Source organism: Gastrolobium bilobum, unplaced genomic scaffold (assembly GCF_033153095.1).
Source record: "Gastrolobium bilobum isolate Gb01-03AN ecotype WA unplaced genomic scaffold, APGP_CSIRO_Gbil_v1 utg80738, whole genome shotgun sequence".
Taxonomy (NCBI): domain Eukaryota; kingdom Viridiplantae; phylum Streptophyta; class Magnoliopsida; order Fabales; family Fabaceae; genus Gastrolobium; species Gastrolobium bilobum.
Window position 1 is genome coordinate 15,483 of NW_026897616.1, and position 20,372 is coordinate 35,854.

Here is a 20,372-nt window from a genome sequence, read left to right on the forward strand (position 1 = left end):
TTAGAGTAAAAGATACAACTTTGTTGAAGACACCTAAAGCTGATTCAGATTTTAAAAGACGTTAAACAGAGGTCGAAGTTATTGTAATATTGCTGTTATGTGAACATACTTTTATTATTGTTCCGTTATAGTATCAAGTTATACCTTTTTGTTTGGTTATGCAGTCATAAAGGTATAAATTTTATTCAGTATCCATGAATCAATTTTGAGCAAATGAGTGCATTCTTGAGAAATTCAAGAAATTGGGATAAGTTGCCTAAGCCATGTTGTTGGATAATAAAGGCTATTTTTTTATAAAATTCACGAGTTATATGATTATTGATTGATTGTGTTTCCTTTAATTTGGTTGCTAAGTGTTGAAATTTTGGTGTTGCGTATTTTTTTGGAACAAAGAAACAACTTGAAATAGCTTGAGGAACGAGTCTACAAGAGGTACGTACACTCTTGGACCTTAGGATTAGTTCCACTTAGTGTTCCACCATGAACTTCTAGGATTAATTGCTTGAATGATTGATTGTTGTTAATTATATGACATAGTTGCATTTATATAGAATTTGTTGTGCATTGGTGTATGAACCAATGAACAAGCACTGGGGCTAGATTGTATGGTTAGTGTATGAACTAATATACAATTGAATGCTTAATCCTATGAATTGATTGTTTAGTTTCAGTGGCCAATTGAACATGTGTATGGACTTCCCTTGAGGTTTTATCCTAAGAGGAATGACTTTTGGAAGTTCCATACGGACATTCACTTTGAGGTACGGCTCATTAGAGTGATCCTAGTGTATGGGGTGCACAAGTTCAATCAATTCTATTTTGCCTCTATGTATATGTTGCTATTATGCCATGTATTCTAACCTTTCATACAAAAAATGAACTTAAGGGTGGAGGCATCTCCAAGAACCCTTAATTTATTGAGATTTTCATCTCACCCTGTTTGGGGCTATGTTATTTCAAGTTCTCAAAAAGGAGGTGCTAGCATATCAAGTGAAAAAGAGCATGCATGGCTCTCTTGAAAATATTTATGTAACATGATGGTTTTGACATGCTAGTATTTAGAAAGCTTGCAATATTTTGGTCGAAATGCATTGTATATGTTTAAAGTTCAAGCAATTACTCTTGGTTTTTAATACAAGTGATATGATGTATAGGTACATGATGTAAATTGTGTCATTGATGTATGCTTTGTATTTGAATATCAAGTTAAGTTGATAGCATGATAGATTATTGTGAATGTTTCCTTTTGAATAAGGAACTTTTGTAATATGTTAAGTGATAGATGAAACAATGTAAAAATAATACATTTTGTCAAGGAATGACTCAAAAGGAGTTTCACTTTGATAATTCAATATAAACTTTGGATTCAAGAATTAAATGGATGTGTCAATAATTATTGATATAGGGTGGCTTGATGCTTAAGTAATAGATCCAAGGATGGATTTTAAATGAGATGTTAATAATATATGTTTATTTCATGAAGATTGGTCCATTAGGTGGTAAAATGAGCATTAGAGGTGTCCCAGTTAGACCAAACCTAAGACCTTTATGAACGCCTTACATGAAGTTTTCTTTTTACTTAGCAATGAACATAATTTAGTAAAATAGGTATAACTTGAGCTAGAGTAGTTCAAATCGAATAAAAATTTAACTTGTGGAAACTAACTTAAAGATCTTTAATTTTGGAAAATCTTAGGATTTTTAGATTAGGGATTCATTTCTAGTTTCTTTGTGAAGAGTTTAAACAATTGGCTTGTGACGTGCATAACTTGAATTGTGTAAATCCAATTAAAACAAATAAAACATTTATTAGAAAGCTTAAAAAGTTTAGTTTAACATATACAAAATTCGAAAATTTTGGTGCATCATTGAATTCCCAAAAATTCTGTGAAGATGGATGACTCACCTGTAGATGCCATTTTAGAACAGTTGTCTTCCTAGTTACTTAACTCTGGCTATACTTAATCAAATAATTCGTATTATACCTTGTCGGAAAGCTTAAGATGTTTATTTTATCATGTTAAAATATTAAAGTTTTTTATAGAACCATATATTCCTAGTTTTGGAAATGGTCAAGGTTGTCCAGTGTCGGTTTAATAATAAAGTTTGTTTTCTTGATTGTTTTGCATGAAATGGACTTGTGAACTTTCTATGATATCATATGATGTTTTAATAGTTTTATCCATCAAGTTAAAATTATGGATGAGGAATAGGAAATAAGCATGTGTATATATGTAAAATTGGAAAAACAATCCCATGGTGTTTGGTCCCCTATGCCACAGCCTTGATAGGGTTATTAGGGGAGGATGTGTAAAATTTTATTAAATGTATTCGCAAGGTTTAATATGTTTGAATAAGTGGAAAAATTGATGAGTTAATGTGAATGATAAAGTGGAAAAATCCTAGCTCCTATGTCTCTAGGTTTCAGCCTTGATGAGTGAATTTAAGGTTATTGTGTAAATTTAATTGACATTATGGATATGTATAAGTTGCAAAAATTAAGTGAAGAAAATAATTGAAAAAGAGAGGAACCCTTTGAGATTCTCTTATGGATTTCGGTCTTATAGCGTAAATTGAGGATGATTAGATTATGTTTTATTTTGTTAAGGTATTGAGTTTTCAATACATGAAATTAATAAGATTATGAAGTGAAATGGTTTAAAAAGAAATTATGGAAAAATATCTTGATTTCCTAAGTGTAGGTCCACGGCCTTTTAAAGAAAATGGCATGAATTATGTGGAAAATGCTCCAGTGAACATTTGATTAAATTAAAGAACGCTAACGAGTATAAAATGGTCTAGACTTGTGTATTGGCATAGGATTGACAAAAATGTAAAGAAACGAAAATAAGCGATAGAATGTATGCCTTATGTAAAATCTAGGCATGATAGCATTTTATTGATTTGTATTTTGGATTCTTTCTCTAGGTGTGCCTAGGGACTGAAAATGGTCTGAATCCTGTTGAAGCGGTATAAGTAACTTGTGCCACAAGTAAGCGAATTTGAAAAGCTTCAAGAGGTAAGCTCTATGTTTAAGGAGTCTTTTCTTGCTTGAGTGCTCCACCATGGTTATTGAACTATGGTTGGATTGTATGACTGTTGTTATGATGCTTTGTATAGATGCATTCATATAGAGCTATTTGATAATATGATATGACTTGTTCTGATATGATTTCTGTAATGATGTATAGTACACTGATGTCTTCTTGGGGTTTCCCTGAGATTGACGATGTACACCTCTGACATGTTCTGGTTTCGCTTGGGGTCCTCCCTTGGGAACACATGCGTTGATTTCCGCTTGGGGTCCTCCCTTGGGAATGACGGCGCACGCCTCTGATATGATATGATATGAAATATGTTTTGTTCTGTTATGATATCCGTTATAAATGCATTTGTATACTCTGTATCTGATTTTCATGCAGGAGTGAGCCAGGGGTATGGAGAATTCTCTATAAACCTGGAGCTTATTGAGATTGTTATCTCACCCCTTTTTGGGGACATTATTTCAGGTTCCCAGACTCCCAGTGAGCCCTCATTAGGCAAGGACGCGACACGTGGCTGAGGTAGTTGGCGGATCAGATTTTGAGTGGCTGTAGGCTACTACCCTTTTTGGAGTGTATTAGTGTATTCGTATTTTCAGTTATTTTGGGGATCATGATGTGTGATCTCTCACCTTGTATATGGCCTGTATATGTCTTGTACATGTCTTTCAGTTTGATGCATGTACATTTATGTATTCAGACATGTTGATATGACTATGTAGTATTCAGTTATGTTATGTATTGGATTGCATGCTATTAGATTAGTGGCACGGAGCAAAGTTCTGCATGCACCCATAGATGAGTATCTGAGTATATTTGCATGACTGGTACTTCTAGATATATATATTGTTCAAACTGTCTATCAGGAACTCTTGAGAGTGGGATTGGAAAATCCCCAGTTGTCCGATTTACAGAGGTTACTCTGTCCGATTTTTGTTTTCGCCGAATAAGAATTAAACTAGAAAAAAGAAAAAGTTAACCCGTATTTTCGTAAGTTAAGTCTTTCGCTGTTTCTGTTTGTATCATATACATGTTAATTGAACCGACTCGAGACGGGGATGTTACAAGTTAAGTTGAGTATAATATCATGTTAAGGAAAAAGAAAAAGTTCACTTACACTTTTGGATTGTGTACAAGTGGCTAAGTCATAAGTGTAAGTGACGAAGTAAAGAGCTTTCTTAATGTTTTAGATGGGTTAAGTTGAGTATAATATCATTTTGGGGTAGGATATTGTAACAACCAATTAGTGTTACTACCAATGTTACTATCAATCAATTTCACTGTTAGATCGATTATGTTGATTCAATGGTTATATTTATTTCCATCTTTGTATGGTTATGATTTCCCATATTTAATGTGAAAGCATTAAATATGAGAAATCATAACCATACAAAGGTAAAAATAAATACAAAATATTAAATATGGAAAATCATAACCATACAAAGATAGAAATAAATATAACTGTTAGATCAACATGATCGATCTAACGGTGAAATCGATTGGTAGTAACATCACATGAGAGCAGTGTTTTAAAACCCCGCCCCGCCCCCGGGTTGACCCGGGTCAACCCTGACCCCTCCCCTCTGAGGGTTGGGGTCACAAGTTGGACCCTATATGCACATCGACCCCTCCGACCCCCAAAACCCGGCCGAGTTTCAGTGACTCCCACGTGAGAGGGGTCGAAGGGGGTCACTGCATGTTTCTTTTTTTTTTTTTTTTTTAAAATTCCATGAAACAACGTCGTTTTATTAAAAAAAATAAAAATAAAAATGCTTGCAAACTTAAATCTAATCATTCTCTTCTCTCCCAGCGACCTAGATGTCTTCAATCTTCTCCTCGCTGCCGTAAATCTTCTATAAAAGGAAAGAATTTTACCCATTCAAATGAAATCTTTACGGTCGTTGATGGAAAACAAAAACTCATTCTTACTTCCTTTAAATTTTCCTTTGTCAGTGACCTTCTCAAAAGAAGCAAAACCGGGTCAGCATAGTGACCCCATTAGAATACGACTTTTTTACTTTGGTATTTTGATACTTTAATTAGGTTGTATAATATTGACTTGTGGTTGTAATTGGTGAATTATGTTAAATATATTTTGAATCTTTGATAATTGGTGATTTATTTTTTAATATTTTCATATAAGATATATATTTATAATTTTTTAATATATAAAATTGGGTCAGCGTAGTGACCCCCTGACCCCCCGGTTGAACCCGTGATTCCGTGACCCCTGACCTCGATCGATGGTCGAGCCAGGTTTTTAAACACTGCATGAGAGGATCCATTTCCAATATATTATGATATGAAATAATTAAAATTAAAAAAAATAAATTCATATATAATTTTTTGACCCGGATTCCAATTGGAGCCGACTCCAGCACTGCCTAGTTCCTAGTAAAATCATGCATAATGAGCTTCGCTTAAACTTAGCAAGCATTCAAACAATCAACAGTGATTACTTTTGGGGCTCAAAAATGAATTTCAAAAGATGCATGATCAAAAGTAAGTATTCAAAAAATATGTGGAAATCTCTCATATTAAGTGGTTCATCCTTTTTAACAAGTAGGACAAAACATTTAGAGTCCATGCCTCAAATTGATAACAATTGACATAAATACGTTTGAATTTAAGGTCGCCGATGAAACTTGGAAAAATCCGGACGTCTACGTTGCATATATGCAGTCTTTCCCTCGTTAGCTTCCTCAGTGCCATAAAATATCAGTGTTGCATTTCCACCAATTTCCTATATATGAGATAAAAACATATTAAAGTATGTGAACATATGCACAATGGGAAGGGTGAAAATAATTACTAAGTAGGAACAGCATCCCATTAGGCTGGAGGAAGTATAGATTATTGCAAGGCATTGTTGGTACATTCAGAATATTAATCTTTCTTGTTTAGAATTTATATATTATGTAGCATATAATATTGATAGATGGAATCATGAATTGTGATATACCTGAAGTCCAGAATGCCCATCATCCACTGCATTAAGAGCTGACTTGAGAACCCGAATTGCAGTTGGGCTGTTCCTTAGTATCTCCCGACACCATTTTATTGTTTCTTTCTCTAAATTCTCTAGCTAGACCAAACCAAAACATTACATTAGCTGTAAGTAAGAGGTTGATGTTAGAGCATGTGCTCTGTGCTAGTAGCTAACTATTTTAGTAGCTTCCTATTTCTTAAGTGGACAAAGGATAAACCCCAATGCACAAGCCTCCCTAACTTGCGAGGATAAGGATAAGGGTTGATTGTATGCACAACTACCCTTGTCTTTTTGCAAAGAAGTTGTTTTCCATATTCACGTGACCTTCTGATCAAAAGGAACAACTTTACCGTTGCTCCAAAGCTTGCCCTCTTCCTATTTCTTAAGTGATTTGTCAAAAATCCATGACAATTTAATTATGTTTCAAATTCGTATGCAACATATAATTAGTGAAGAATGATATCAGATTATTTTCGACAAAAGGAGAAATTGTAATTACAGTGTAAAGAATTCCTCATATGGAAAAGAACTTACTGGTACAACAGTATTGACAAGGCCCATTTTCTCTGCTTCAATAGCAGTATAGAACCTTGTGAGAAACCACATTTCACGTGCTTTTTTGGGACCTACCTGTTTAAAGAAGTTAAAATTTGTATCTTTTGGATTGAAAATATCAAAATGATAAAGCTAAAACAAATACACCACCTAGAATAGCATAGTGGTGGGGTGAGTTATCAGCAAGATATATAGTATTTAATCCTTACCAAACGGGACATGATAGAACTTCCATAACCAGCATCAAAGCTTCCTACCTTCCATATAGGTACAAGGAAATAAGACATTACAAATTCATGATGATGTATTATTACAAGAGGTTATAGTGAGAAAATCTTCTGATCTATATGTTTGATTAATATGTGTCTTAAATGAAAAAGAAAAGGATTCAAACACCTTAGGACCAGTTTGGCCAAAGATGGCATTATCTGCTGCAATGGTTAGATCACAGACCATATGTAAAATATGCCCTCCTCCAATTGCATAACCTGCTACCTGTTTTAACGTTAGGAAAATAGTCTGCACATAACAAGAATAACAAAGAACCCACAAAAAAAAAATAAAGACATGATATCATTATTCATTAACTGGAATTTTGAGGCCTAGAATTGCAGACATTGACATAAGCCCACCAGTTATATTCAAGAATAAAGGTGCAAAGAGGTACGGAGAGTACCATTGCAATTACTGGTTTAGGAAGGCGGCGGATCTGCACCTGCAATAGGAGAAAATAAATGAAGAAAAAGTAGAGTAAGAAAGGTACAAATGATTTTTCCCATAACACACTAAATAAAGCATTGACAATTGTCTCATTACTATTCATGGGAACAACACAATCACTGGAAAACTTGAAGATTCACGCTCCATTGAGATTGTTAATTACCAAGAGACAAGAGGTATTCATTGTAATCCTTGTGTCAATTACACGAAGGAGACTTCTTTTATATATTAAACTAAATAACAAATACACACACATATACACAATGTGGGACTTCTATACTATGTACAGCAACACTCCCCCTCAAGCTGGAGCATATAGATCGTATGCACCAAGCTTGTTATATATCTGGTCTATCCTAGGTCCTTTCAAAGACTTAGTAAATACATCAGCTAATTGATCATTTGAGTTGACAAAACGAGTGACTATATCTCCTGAGAGAACTTTTTCCCTAAGGAAATGACAATCTATCTCAATGTGCTTAGTCCTTTCATGAAACACTAGATTTGAAGCAATATGCAAAGCAGCTTAATTATTACAAATGAGAGATATTGGGCCAGTGTCTCCAAACTTGAGTTCCTTCAGTAGCTGTTTTAACCAAATGAGTTCACAGGTAGCTGTGGCCGTGGAGCGATATTCTGCTTCAGCACTTGATCTAGCAACTACACTTTGCTTCTTACTTCTCCAGGAAATCAAGTTATCTCCAACGAATACACAATACCCAGAAGTGGATCTTCTATCAATAGGAGAACCTGCCCAATCAGCATCTGAGTATCCTACAACTCTGGTATGACCTTTGTTTTCATAGAGAAGACCTTTGCCAGGAGCAGTCTTGATGTACTTGAGGATATGGATTACTGCATTCCAGTGATCTTCACAGGGAGAATTCAAGAACTGACTTACTAAACTGACTGCAAAGGAAATGTTTGGTCGAGTAACTGTGAGATAGTTTAGTTTCCCAACCAATCTTCTATACCTTTCTGGATCAGAAAATAGCTCCCCCTGATTTGGTAAAAGCTTGACATTTGGATCCATAGGAGTATCGACGGGCTTAGCATTCAACAATGCTGTTTCCTCAAGAATATCCATAGCATATTTTCTCTGTGATAGTACAATGCCATCTTTGGATTGGACCACTTCTATCCCTAAGAAATATCGGAGTCTTCCAAGGTCCTTTGTTTGAAAATGATGGCACAAATGTTGTTTTATCTGAGTTATGCCATGAGTATCATTACCTGTAATGACGATATCATCAACATATACTACCAAATAAATAGAACCTGAATCAGAGTGTCTGTAAAAGACTGAGTGATCAGCCTCACTTCGAGTCATGCCAAACTGCTGTACAACAGTGCTAAACCTTTCAAACCAAGCCCGGGGAGACTGTTTGAGACCATACAAGGATTTTCGGAGACGACAAACTAGGTTAGACTCCCCCTGAGCAACAAACCCAGGAGGTTGCTCCATATAAACCTCTTCCCGCAGATCACCATGGAGGAAAGCATTCTTTATGTCCAGCTGATACATAGGCCAGTGATGAATGACTGCCATAGTAATAAAGAGGCGAACATAAGTCATTTTCGCCACGGGAGAAAATATGTCACCATAGTCAAGACCAAATATCTGAGTATAACCTTTAGCCACCAAGCGGGCTTTAAGACGGTCCACCTGACCATCCGGACCAACTTTAACCGTGTATATCCATCGACAACCAACAACAGACTTCCCAGAGGGAAGGGGAACCAGATCCCAGGTACCACTGCTCTGAAGTGCACTCATCTCATCAATCATGGCCTGTCGCCAACCAGAATGTGATAACGCCTCACCTGTAGTCTTAGGAACAGATACAGAAGAAAGAGAAGAGAGGCAAGCAAAATGGGATGGTGAAAGACGATGATAACTCAAATTTATTAAATACCTGGGAGGGGGACGAGAATCACGAGTACCTTTCCGGAGTGCAATGGGCACATCAATGTCAGACGGAAGGATCAGAGTTGCCGAAGGAGATGATGACGGAAGTGAGTCTACAGGAGCCTCAGGAACAATAGGGGCAGACTCGGGGGGGGGGGGGGGCAGGATCCTGGGGAACAGGGGGACGTTGCCGACGATGATAGACCTGGAGGGGGGGAACAGGGACGGGGACATCTAAAGAAGGAGATGGTGAAGGTATATAGTGAACTGAAACAGGTGGTAAAGGTAGCTGAGTAGCAACAGAATCACTGGGATGGGAGGAGGAGTCAAAGAATGGAATAGACTCAAAGAATGTAACATCTGCCGAGACAAAGTAACGACGAAGACTGGGAGAGTAACAACGATAACCCTTTTGTGAGCGAGGGTAACCCAGGAAAATACATTTATGTGACTTAGCAGATAACTTGTCAAGACCAGGACTGAGATTGTGGACAAAACAAGTAGAACCAAAGATGTGAGGAGTGAGTGGGTACAAAGGTTGATGGGGAAACAACACAGAATATGGTACCTGGTTATTAAGTACGGAGGAAGGCATGCGATTAATGAGATAACAAGCTGTGAGGACAGCATCGCCCCAATACTGGAAGGGGATATGACCATGTAACAAAAGTGTCCGAGTGGTCTCAATTAGGTGACGGTTCTTGCGTTCAGCAATCCCATTTTGTTGAGGGGTGTGTGAACAAGATGTCTGGTGAAGGATGCCGTGAGATGCAAAGAAGGTTTGAAACTGATGAGACAAATATTCACGAGCATTATCACTATGAAAAATGCGAATCGAAACACCAAATTGAGTAAGGATTTCATTAAAGAACTTGTTGAAAATAGAAAACAATTCAGACCGATTTTTCATTAAAAATAACCAAGTACATCGAGAATAATCATCAATGAAAGTTACAAAATATCTGTACCCCATAGTGGAAAGGGTACGACTAGGACCCCAAATATCTGAGTGAACTAAAGCAAAAGGAGACGAAGACCGACGACTGACACAATCGGGAAACGAACTACGGGTGTGTTTCCCTAACTGACACGACTCACAAGACAAACTAGATAAATTTGAGAAACGTGGGACCATCTTCTGGAGCTTAGCAAGACTTGGATGGCCCAACTGAGCGTGGATAGTAAGCGGAGAATCCACAACAGAGCACACTGGAACAGAAGTTGAAAGCTGATAAAGGCCATTGGACTCAGATCCGACGCCAAGTGTCCTCCTCGAGCTCCGATCCTGCAAAATGACAGACTCTTTAGTGAAAGAAATAATACAGTCAAGGGATTGAGTCAAGCGGCTAATGGAAATAAGATTGAAAGGAGAATGAGGAACATAAAGCACATTCTCAATAGAAATAGAAGGAAAAAGAAGAACAGTGCCAATCCCTTGGGACTGAACCAGTGACCCATTAGTCATAGTGATATTGGGCAGGGGACCAGACGTACAGAGAGAGGTAAATAAAGACTTATTACCAGAAATATGGTCAGATGCACCAGAATCGAGAATCCATGGACCAAGAGAGGGCGAGTGAGAAACATCAGCAAAGGAATTACCCGTGTGTGCACCAGAGGCAGTGGTACCAGGTGGCTATGATCCAGCAATCAAAGCAGAGTCCGAGGCAGGAACAATAGTCTGAGCAAAATGAGCGGAGCGAGGAGGGCGACCGCGAAGATCCCAGCAACGATCAATAGTATGGCCCGGCTTGTTGCAATGAGTGCAGAGAAAGCGTCTCGTAGAGGGTTTGCGTCCACGTGCAAAACCCTTGGAGACAAGGGCAGATGGGTCAATTGAAGAGGGAGCAGATACTGCAGGCTCCATAACAGTCTTAGGTGGAATGCAAAGCAACGTAGACCAAACAGAGTCCAGCGATGGAACAGTAGTAGAACCCAAGATCTGATCCCGGTTGACAAAGTATTCCGAGGGCAAATCATAAAGAGCCATGAGCATGAAGAACATGTTGCGTTGCTCAAGTTCTTTAGCAGGATCTGCAGCAGGCGGCAACAGTTCATTGAAATCATGAAGAAGGCCCTGAACTTTTCCCAAGTAAGCAGACATAGAGACATCAAGTTAGTGAGCAGCAATAGTAGTGATCAAATTTTGACAAACGCCATAGAGTCGCTGAGTGTCATTAGTATAAAGTAACTTGGCCTGACGCCAAACAGACTCACAAGTGATGTGAGCACGAAAAATCTACTTCAAGGACGAGTGGCTGGTAGACTTGATGGTGCTACATAACTGAGCATCAACCTTTTTCCAATGAGGGCGTACATCTACCGAGATGGACTCAGCCTTAGTAATGAGATGGTCAGTGTAGTCCTGTCCATCAAGCCAAAGTTGGAGATCAGAAGCCCAAGAATCATAATTGGAGCCATCCAACTTGTCGACATGTAGCGGAACATTAACATAATTAGAAAAAACAGGCGGGTCAGCCTTTTGAGAACCCTTGGATGCATCGTGGGGTGACAAATCAGCCATTGGTCACCTGAAACCAAAAAGAACAGCAACAAAAAAGCAAAGAGACACCTGTGAACAGTAACCAACAAGGGAAAGGACACTGTAGGAAACCGGAACGATGTCAAAACCACAAATCGAGGACAGATCCAGGGACGCAAGGTCACGGCGAGATGGACGGTGGTGGTAGGACCGGAAGAAACAACCTCACGCGCCTCCACGCGCGGCTGCAAAATAACTGGACGCAGCCCCTTTGTGACGCGCGTGAGAGCGCGTGGAGAAGAAGCTTCAAACGGATCCAAGACAGACAAGACCGCCGTGCCTGGACGATCAGAACCGTGTATGGTTCGCCGGAAAAATTGCCGGAAATTTCGTCTGAGACGGCGGTCAACGGAGGCAGTGATCAGAGAGGTTCTTTGACGATGTAAGGACGCCGGAAACTGACAGATATGATTGTTTTCGGAAAAAAAAAATTTTACTTAGCGGACAGTGGTCCACCGGAAAAAAATAAAAAAACGCGGATTAGGATTCCTCTTGTTAGGCTCTAGATACCATGTTAATTACCAAGAGACAAGAGGTATTCATTGTAATCCTTGTGTCAATTACACGAAGGAGACTTCTTTTATATATTAAATTAAATAACAAATACACACACATATACACAATGTGGGACTTCTATACTATGTACAGCAACAGAGATCAATGCCTCATAAACCACAAGGGCTTAATTCAAGCAATGGGGATCACTTCCATTCACCCATTTAGAACAATCTGGAATCAAATTAATATACCTGCAAGTCTAACACATTAAGGCGACCAATATTTTCATAATCAGAATAACCATCTTCGGTCCTCAAAGCCTGATCACCACCACTACAAAATGCCTCGGTTCCCTACAACATCAATATGTCATCAAACATCAATTCCACATTGGTTTGCACAAAAAATGTGAACATTACATTCATGTCCTCACGGGGTTCAGTTGTGTCAAAAGTGACAAGAACACGGTCAAATGTATGTTTATAGCTGTACAGGAAGCTTCATGATTAAGAAACAAACAATAGTTTCCATTAATTTGGTGACAATATGCTAAGCCTATAAGGGGTTCAGTTGCAGCCAAGAACCAATGAACAAAGTATAAATACTGTAGACACGCTCCAAAATCACTTGAAACAAGCAATGCAGTAATCAGCAAAAGGGAGAGATGGGAGAATTCCCGAAAATCTAAGCTAAAATCAAGATATTGTATTACAATAGGTGAATTAAGTCATGTGAAACTTTTGCGGCTATATCTCAATTCATATATATTCACAAATCCCCAACTATTTAATAGCTATAAAGAGAGATAGACACCAAAACTTAGTAGTGAATGGTAAGTAGGTTGTATGATAGTAATTTGATTAATCACTTGTCATCAATCCATTTCTTCTAAGGCCTCAACATGTCCTTTTAAAGATTTTTAAAAAACAATAATAATAAGGGTGTAAAGAACCAATTGAACCCAAAATATTAAACTATTAAGTGAAGGTCTCTTTAATAGTTTTATATATATTTCTAACACGCTAGATAAAATTATGTTTATATGCTAAAAAATTCCATAAGAGAAAGTGAGGGCAGTGAGGATCGAACTTGTGACACCGAGACTCTGATACCATACAATGATTCAATTAAATTAAGCTTAAGTTTTTGGGTTAAATTGATTCTTTACAAAGGGTTTGGTATTTCTCTTATCACACGTGGCATAAGATAAAATTATCCCTTGTAAGTTGTAACACAAAATAACATCCCTTTGGAATTTCTCGAGATAACTTTATCTGGTGTGATACAATTTTTCCTAATAATAATAACAATAATAATAAAAAAAAAAGGGGCACTAGTAGGTACCTTCCCAGTGAGAATGATGACCCCAACAGAGCTATCATCCCTAGCATCATTGAAAGCACGAATAAGCTCCTTAACAGTATGGGGACGGAAGGCATTCCTTCTCTCTGGTCTATTAATAGTAATCTGCAGCACTTGCCACCACAACCAACAATAAAATTGTCTTCAAAAAACATGAAAAGCAAAACAAACTTGAAGAAGCAAAAGAGAATCAGAAACTGAACCAACCTTGGCTATTCCTTCTCCAACAGCCTTTTCATAAACAATATCAGTGAAGTCCTTGCCAGACTCATCAGAAGCTGTCCTCCAAACGACGTCGTGAGAGAGAACATCACCATGAACCCGTTGGTAGCTATCATTCCTGGAACCAGAACCAGAACCAGAACTACAAGTGTTGAACAACACAAGTTCACCTGCTACACTGCAAGTATGAGGAGAAGGTACGAGGTGGTTGGTTAGAGAAGCAACCCTTCTGATCACAGTGTTAAGGTCCTTGTTCTCTGCCATTACAGCTCCGAGCTCTAACGCTTCTTCACCAATGGCATGACGCTTTTAGTTTTATTCATTGACATCGAAGAGAGGTTGCACTTGTTGACGTGGCGACTTTGGATAAGATAAGGTTGTAACACACAACAGTTATAATTGAGTTTTAAAATAAATAAATAAAAATAACAACAGTGTGTCTTAGTTAAAATCAAGAGAAACGGTGCGTTTGATGTCTTTTCATTGTTCTTTTTACTATTTTTTATTGTCAAGCCATGCCTTGCATTCTGTAACACGAGAAAGGAAAATTTTCTACATGTTATTCGATTCGATTTTTGTGTTGATATAAATCTCACACAAGATGACACTTTGTCTATTTATGACATGAAAATTCTTATGAGAATTATAAAACTCTTTTTTTATATTCGGTCTATGCTTCAGTGTTGTTAGATGTTTATATTTGGTTTAATCTTTCCAATATATTTTCAAATGGTTTTATAAAAGTTATGTTATAGAAAAAGTGATTGTATAATGTTATAGAGATTCGTTTTACGTGCCGTAATTTTCTTTTTTTTTTCTTTTTTTATCAAAAAGTGTGGGCCCACAAAATGTTGTGCGTGTGTAACACACCGTTCTAGAACTGGATTGTTATCATTACATACGGCATTATGCACAGTTACAATCACAAGATTGAATTAAAACACGGATAACCTTTTTTTCTTTTTATTTATAAAAACTTTTGTTCAAAATCCATTTTCGTAATTAAATCAATCCCTATATTGTGATTATAACTCAACTATATGTGGAATTATCATTGTAGGTCCCACTTTAATTGCTTTTAGAAACTAAATGCATCCATTCTTTATTTATTTAAGAAATTCCTATTCTAATTTTATGGCCTCCAATTTCTAATATGTTATAGGATTTTTCATTAGCTACACGAGGTTTCAAATCGCGTTCAAATCGGAGCACCGTAGCTCAAGTTACGCATTTTCTAAGAAAAATGTGCAAAATTATTAGGACCCCCACGCCCATAGCATGGGCAAACAGAAAGGTTGATGCTTAGAGCGTGAATCTCATGCTCAGAGCGTGGATGTTCTGCAGCAAACACCCAAAACAAGACAATTTGACCTCTTATGGTATTCTACTCATAACTTGAGTTTTACTCATCCAATTTACACAATCTTGGTCTCTATGGAAAGCTAAGAAAAAGATCTACAACTTCCATGCGGACACAATGATCCAAATCTATCATATTGGATACGAAAATTGGACAACAAGATGATATATCTCTACTTTTACTTGAATTTTCAACCTAGAGGTCTTCTTTCACCTAATTGACAATCATATCATTCTTTCAATGCATGAATTCTAGTCTTTCAAAGTACTCATATACTAGGAGAAGCATGCATACCATTTCATCATACATACATCTTCATTAATTACAACAAGTCTTAATTATAATTCATGGGACTTAGCTACAAAATAACTATGCTCAATCCCTTGGCTCTCAACAACAAAAGAGGTACCAAAAGAGATGAGCATAGGCTAAGTCCATCCAATAAAGCATAATATACATATGACAATTGACTTTCAAATAGAAGTCCTATACATGGTATCTCTACATGTAAGGAATCTCAAAATATCATATGCTAGGTACCATCTACTCACGCTTCTTGCCTCTGTCAACCTCACCTCTAACCGTACCTGAAATGATGCCCCACAACACGGGGTGAGATAAAACTCAATAAACCCAGGGTTCTTAGAGAGCTCCTCCAACCCCAGAGTTCACTTCCTGCATGAAGGGTTAGTATCCACATGGCATGTAATGCATCATATATCCAGAGGCAATAACAGTAATAATTTAATTACAGCATACTCATGCATTCAAATGGCCACAGAATTAAACAATCAAATCATCACACACGCTTCAGTTGCATCTTAGTCCTTTCCACTAAGCATACAACCTAGCCCCTAGTTCTTGTCCATTGACCTTTCTCCAATGACACAACAATACTATATGAGTGCAAACATACCATAATACTAACATTACCACTCAATCATCCATTCATAAACCATCACTTCCACGAAAGCAATGGTGGAACAACAAGAGGGATTAACCTCTAAGATCCAAAGGTTTACCTCTTCATGCTTTCCCTCCTTTTGCAAGCTTTCTTGTAGCTCACCTATCCAACAATCCTTCTTGGGATCTCAACTTGGTAATTCCTTCCAATCACCAACACACCCAATCCAAATGAGCTACTCAAGCTCTATGGCTTCCACTAATGGTTGGTCACTCAATGTGGTTCCTCTTGCTTCAATCCTATAAACACAAAGGACACCATCAACACAACCAATCCAAGCCATAGCTCAACCATGCAAGAAACTCGATATTTCAAGCATGAATTTTCCAAGATTTTGAACATAGCTTAAATAACAATCTAAACTTATTTCTACCGTTTATTTAACTTTCCTAGCATTTTTCACAACATACACTAAGTCTCAATCTTCCTAGAACATAGCCAATCTACTCACATTATCATAAAACCCTAAAACACTATTCATCAAAACCTAAATCATGCAAAACTCAAGGAATTTGTGTGAAAGAGAGTGGAAAACTCACCACCATGGATCACACAGCAAGGCAAGGTTGCTCCTCAAGCTTCCATGGAGGTAGAAGCCAACAAATCTCTCCACTTTCCAAATGGGTCGAAACTTTGGAGAGAGAAATCCCACAACACACCACTCCCCACTAAGAACCAAGCTAGGATTAAGGATGAGGGGAAGAATCTAAGTGGTTTAGGCTTTTGAATCAAGATAAAAGGTTAAGAATGAAGAGAGCTAGGGTTTCCCTCTCCTTTCTTTCTTCTCCCTCTCCTCCTCTCCTCCTCTCCTTCTTTCTTTCTTTCTTCTCTTTTCTTTTCTTGTTGTCGACGGGAATTGGAGAGATTTGGGGTTCTTTTATGGCATAGTCACTTAACTTTGGTTAAGTGGAATAAAGTGGGTATTGGTTCATCTATCTATTCAACTCCATTAATCACCAAACTTTACCCAAGTGTCTGGAATATTTTTCTAGGAATATTTCCACTTCCATTTTTATATTTTGGCTACTTTTGCCCACACTCATTTATACCCCTTAATTTTCACTGAGTACACTTTTTACCTCAAAAGTGACCCTAATTAATTTAATTAGGCCTTTTACTTATTTTTAACTCACTAATACATGCCAATTTACTTAATAACATGTAATTTACTGTTTAATTAGGTTAGGAATATTATATTCACCCCACCTTTTAGCGATTTTGCCCGCAAAATCAGGAACTTACCTATCCCCGTTACCAACTGGACAGGTCAGGCCTTTTGCCTTCCCACTGCATCTCGACCATCAAAATGGTTTTTACCACTATACTTATACACACCTTGCCACTAGGTGCAAACCTTTGAGCTTATAAGTAATACTTGATTCCCTCAAGCCTATTTATTTTAACCCTATCAAGGTCTCTATCCTCCTGTCTGGTACGAAACCATAAACTACCATGGTCTTACCTCATCAACCTTTTACCTCTTATCTTGCTTGTCTATCAACTCCAAGTTCTTTTCCTTTCAATTTTCTCATGTTTTATCATTACAAGGGTGTTAAAAGTAAACCTCACAAAATTTTCCATTTCGTGAACTAGTCCTTTCACTACGACTGTGAACCCTTTCTAAGTTCTCAATCTAATATTAGTCATTTTTCTAATATTACCATCTACTTGTACTTTAGTAGCTCAGTCTTCTTACTGATAGTAAACTTTCCTATTTATTTGTACATCAGTTTTCTCACTGATAATACCATGCCACTGAAACATCAGTGCTTCAGTCCTTCCACTGATAATACTAACTACACTCATAATGGACCATCAGCCCTTTCACCGATGACCCTATCAGTCTTTTCACTGATAGTACAATCCTTACATAAACTTTTACTTAGATATTAGTCCTTCCACTAATATCACGCACCAATCCTTTCACTGGCACGCACATCAGTCATTCCACTGATGATTTTATCAGTCCTTTCACTGATGATTTTATCGTTCAATTGTACATTAGTCCTTTCACTAACCATACCATCTTTCCTCTCACTTCATGAGTTACTCTTAGGGAAACATTTCTTTTAAAACAAATTTTTATCTGGGTGCTTCCAAGAGTCACTACTCTTAGGAATTATTCCATTAAGAAAGCCCCGTATCCACTTATTCTCCTATTTAGAGAATTTCTTCGCTAATAATTCACATCAGACTACTTTTCTTTGTTATACCTTCACCTCCATCTTAAATGCAATTTCATATAACATAAACTCACAAGAACAATCATTTTCACACCCTGATGCAATAGTCTTTTATTCTTTGTCTCAATACATTAACATACAATCAGGCATAACTATGCATGTTATCAGACTACTTTTCTTTGTTATACCTTCACCTCCTAATGGTTTTTAGCCGTAAGCTAAACCTAGAGGTTTACAGTTTGGTCTATAATTCTAGCTTTTCATTTCATTAATTCTTTTGTTAACTTTAACTTTTGTGGTTATAGAGCCTACGCTCCACTTGATCAGACTAATGTCAAATCTGTCAATTCAACACAATGTTCACTCTCACAGACATTGCATGCATCATCAAGAATACATCACTCACATGCATGCATTACACTTTATGCAACAACATGTCTATCATCATTACACTGGGTGGACAATTTACAAGAAAGAAATTTTCAAATCATACCTTCAATTTGCCTGAGAGTTTCCTCCCTATCATGTGGCTCTAAGGTATAATCTTGACCTCAAACTCGAGATCCAACAATTGCGTGTACATTTGAAATCCGATCAGTCCTAGTAGGACATACATTAGCAAAGTGACCCAGTTGGCCACATTTGAAGCACGACTTTGTTTCGTACCAACATGTGCCTCTATGTGTCTTCCCGCATGTGTCACATTTAGACAGGGGGAATTCACTCACAACTGTCTCTCCTTGGTTGCCTTTTCTCTTAAATTTATCATCAGATTGCTTCGCTTGCAATTTCTTCTTTCCATTCTTGTCATCTATTTTCTTATTCTTTTCTAAAGTAGAGTCAGTTGCTCCACTAGCACCTGACGCTTGTGTCCCAGAAGACTTCTTGCTCTTTGCCACATTATAAACTTCTTCTACTTTCCGGCATTGGTTCACAAACTTGCTAAACTCTCGGATATCACAATTAGACATCTTCTGAGACATTTTCTCATTCAGACCCCATTGAAATTTAAAGGTCATCTCGGCCGGAGTAGGTAAGGCTCTCCCATAGTTGGCGTACTTCACCAATTCGTTGAATTTAGCAAAATATTGGTCAATTGACATCGACCTTTCCTTTAGATCATTGTACTCGTTCTGCTTCTGCTCCCTAGCCTCCCTAGGGAAGTAGTTGTCCAAGAATAACGTCTCGAACAATCGCCAGGTGATTTGCCGGCCTTCAGCTTCTAAGGGCTGCACTGTATTGGTCCACCAATCCTTAACTTCCTCTTCCAGCATATACACGGAGTAGACCAACTTCATTGCATCAGGGCATCTCATCACCCTGAAGATCTTCTCCATTGCCTAGAGCCATTTTGCTGCCGCCATTGGTTCATAGCCTCCCTTAAAGGAAGGTGGTTTGTGTTTTCGAAAGGCCGTCAGTCTCCTTCTTCAGCTTCATGTTCATCAAAATGCTCAACACGTGGTTGACGAACCTCAACATGTTGACTATGACTATCAGAATGGTAACTACCCTCACCCTCATTGTTACCCACTACACCTCTTCTTGTAAAAGAGGTGGAGAAGGCGTGGCAGTGTGGAGGAGGAGTGGGTTGCCGGTATGCAGGTCTGGCACCCCTCAACGTCCTCAACTCGTTCATCATCACGGCTATGGCATTCCGTGAGTCTTCATTTGTCTTCAACAAATTTTCATTGGCTTGCCGGCTAGCAGCTAACTCCCTTTGAACGGCTGCAAGAGTTTCAGCCCACGGGATCCGGTTGCCGCCCGTTGCCACACAGCCACTTCGGAGCCTCTCAAGAGCAGAGACTTTTCAGTGTGCTTTGGCCTCACTCGCACACTTCCCGGGAAAACTTCCCAGGAGGTCACCCATCCCAGAATTGCTCCAAGTCAAGCACGCTTAATTGTGGAGTTCTTCCGATCCGGGCTACAGAAAAGTAGATGCATCTTGTTCCCATACCAGCACAGTCGCTGGAATCCCTCTCTTTCGAGTGTTGATTCGATTCATTCATGAACCCCCAAGCTGCAAGATT

General features: G+C 38.0%; 2 protein-coding genes across 6 annotated transcripts; both read right to left on the reverse strand.

Annotated features, from left to right (window-relative positions):
* Positions 1 to 5,512: 5,512 nt before the first annotated feature.
* On the reverse strand, positions 5,513 to 14,186 carry LOC133308657 (1,4-dihydroxy-2-naphthoyl-CoA synthase, peroxisomal). 5 transcript variants are annotated; one of them, XM_061509301.1, is made up of 9 exons: positions 13,824 to 14,176; positions 13,599 to 13,721; positions 12,506 to 12,607; positions 7,174 to 7,300; positions 6,982 to 7,073; positions 6,795 to 6,842; positions 6,565 to 6,660; positions 6,004 to 6,126; positions 5,513 to 5,784 (listed from the first exon to the last, which is right to left on the reverse strand). In XM_061509301.1, exons 1-9 carry the CDS (start codon positions 14,100 to 14,102, stop codon positions 5,668 to 5,670), a joined length of 1,107 nt encoding a protein of 368 aa, XP_061365285.1. In that variant the 5' UTR covers positions 14,103 to 14,176; the 3' UTR covers positions 5,513 to 5,667. The 5 variants fall into 5 exon arrangements, 3 of the variants coding, with proteins under 3 accessions (XP_061365285.1, XP_061365286.1, XP_061365287.1); XM_061509302.1 differs by having other exon boundaries at positions 5,515 to 5,784; positions 6,982 to 7,080; positions 7,262 to 7,300; positions 13,824 to 14,173; XM_061509303.1 differs by having other exon boundaries at positions 5,646 to 5,784; positions 6,004 to 6,122; positions 6,565 to 6,656; positions 13,824 to 14,185.
* A 4,710-nt stretch (positions 14,187 to 18,896) lies between these two features.
* Positions 18,897 to 19,682, reverse strand: LOC133308659 (uncharacterized). The gene has a single exon (XM_061509308.1). The coding sequence runs from the start codon at positions 19,680 to 19,682 to the stop codon at positions 18,897 to 18,899; it is 786 nt and encodes a 261-aa protein (XP_061365292.1).
* Between the last annotated feature and the right edge of the window lie 690 nt (positions 19,683 to 20,372).

Excerpts from the sequence above, each read along its gene's own strand:
- LOC133308657 (XM_061509301.1), bottom strand. The coding sequence starts at position 14,102 with ATGGCAGAGAACAAGGACCTTAACACTGTGATCAGAAGGGTTGCTTCT. Across the intron at positions 6,661-6,794 it reads GTTCTATCATGTCCCGTTTG|GTAGGTCCCAAAAAAGCACG; the intron begins GTAAGGATTAAA and ends TTCTTTAAACAG. Across the intron at positions 6,127-6,564 it reads TTGTCAATACTGTTGTACCA|CTAGAGAATTTAGAGAAAGA; the intron begins GTAAGTTCTTTT and ends GGTTTGGTCTAG.
- LOC133308659 (XM_061509308.1), bottom strand. The coding sequence starts at position 19,682 with ATGGAGAAGATCTTCAGGGTGATGAGATGCCCTGATGCAATGAAGTTG.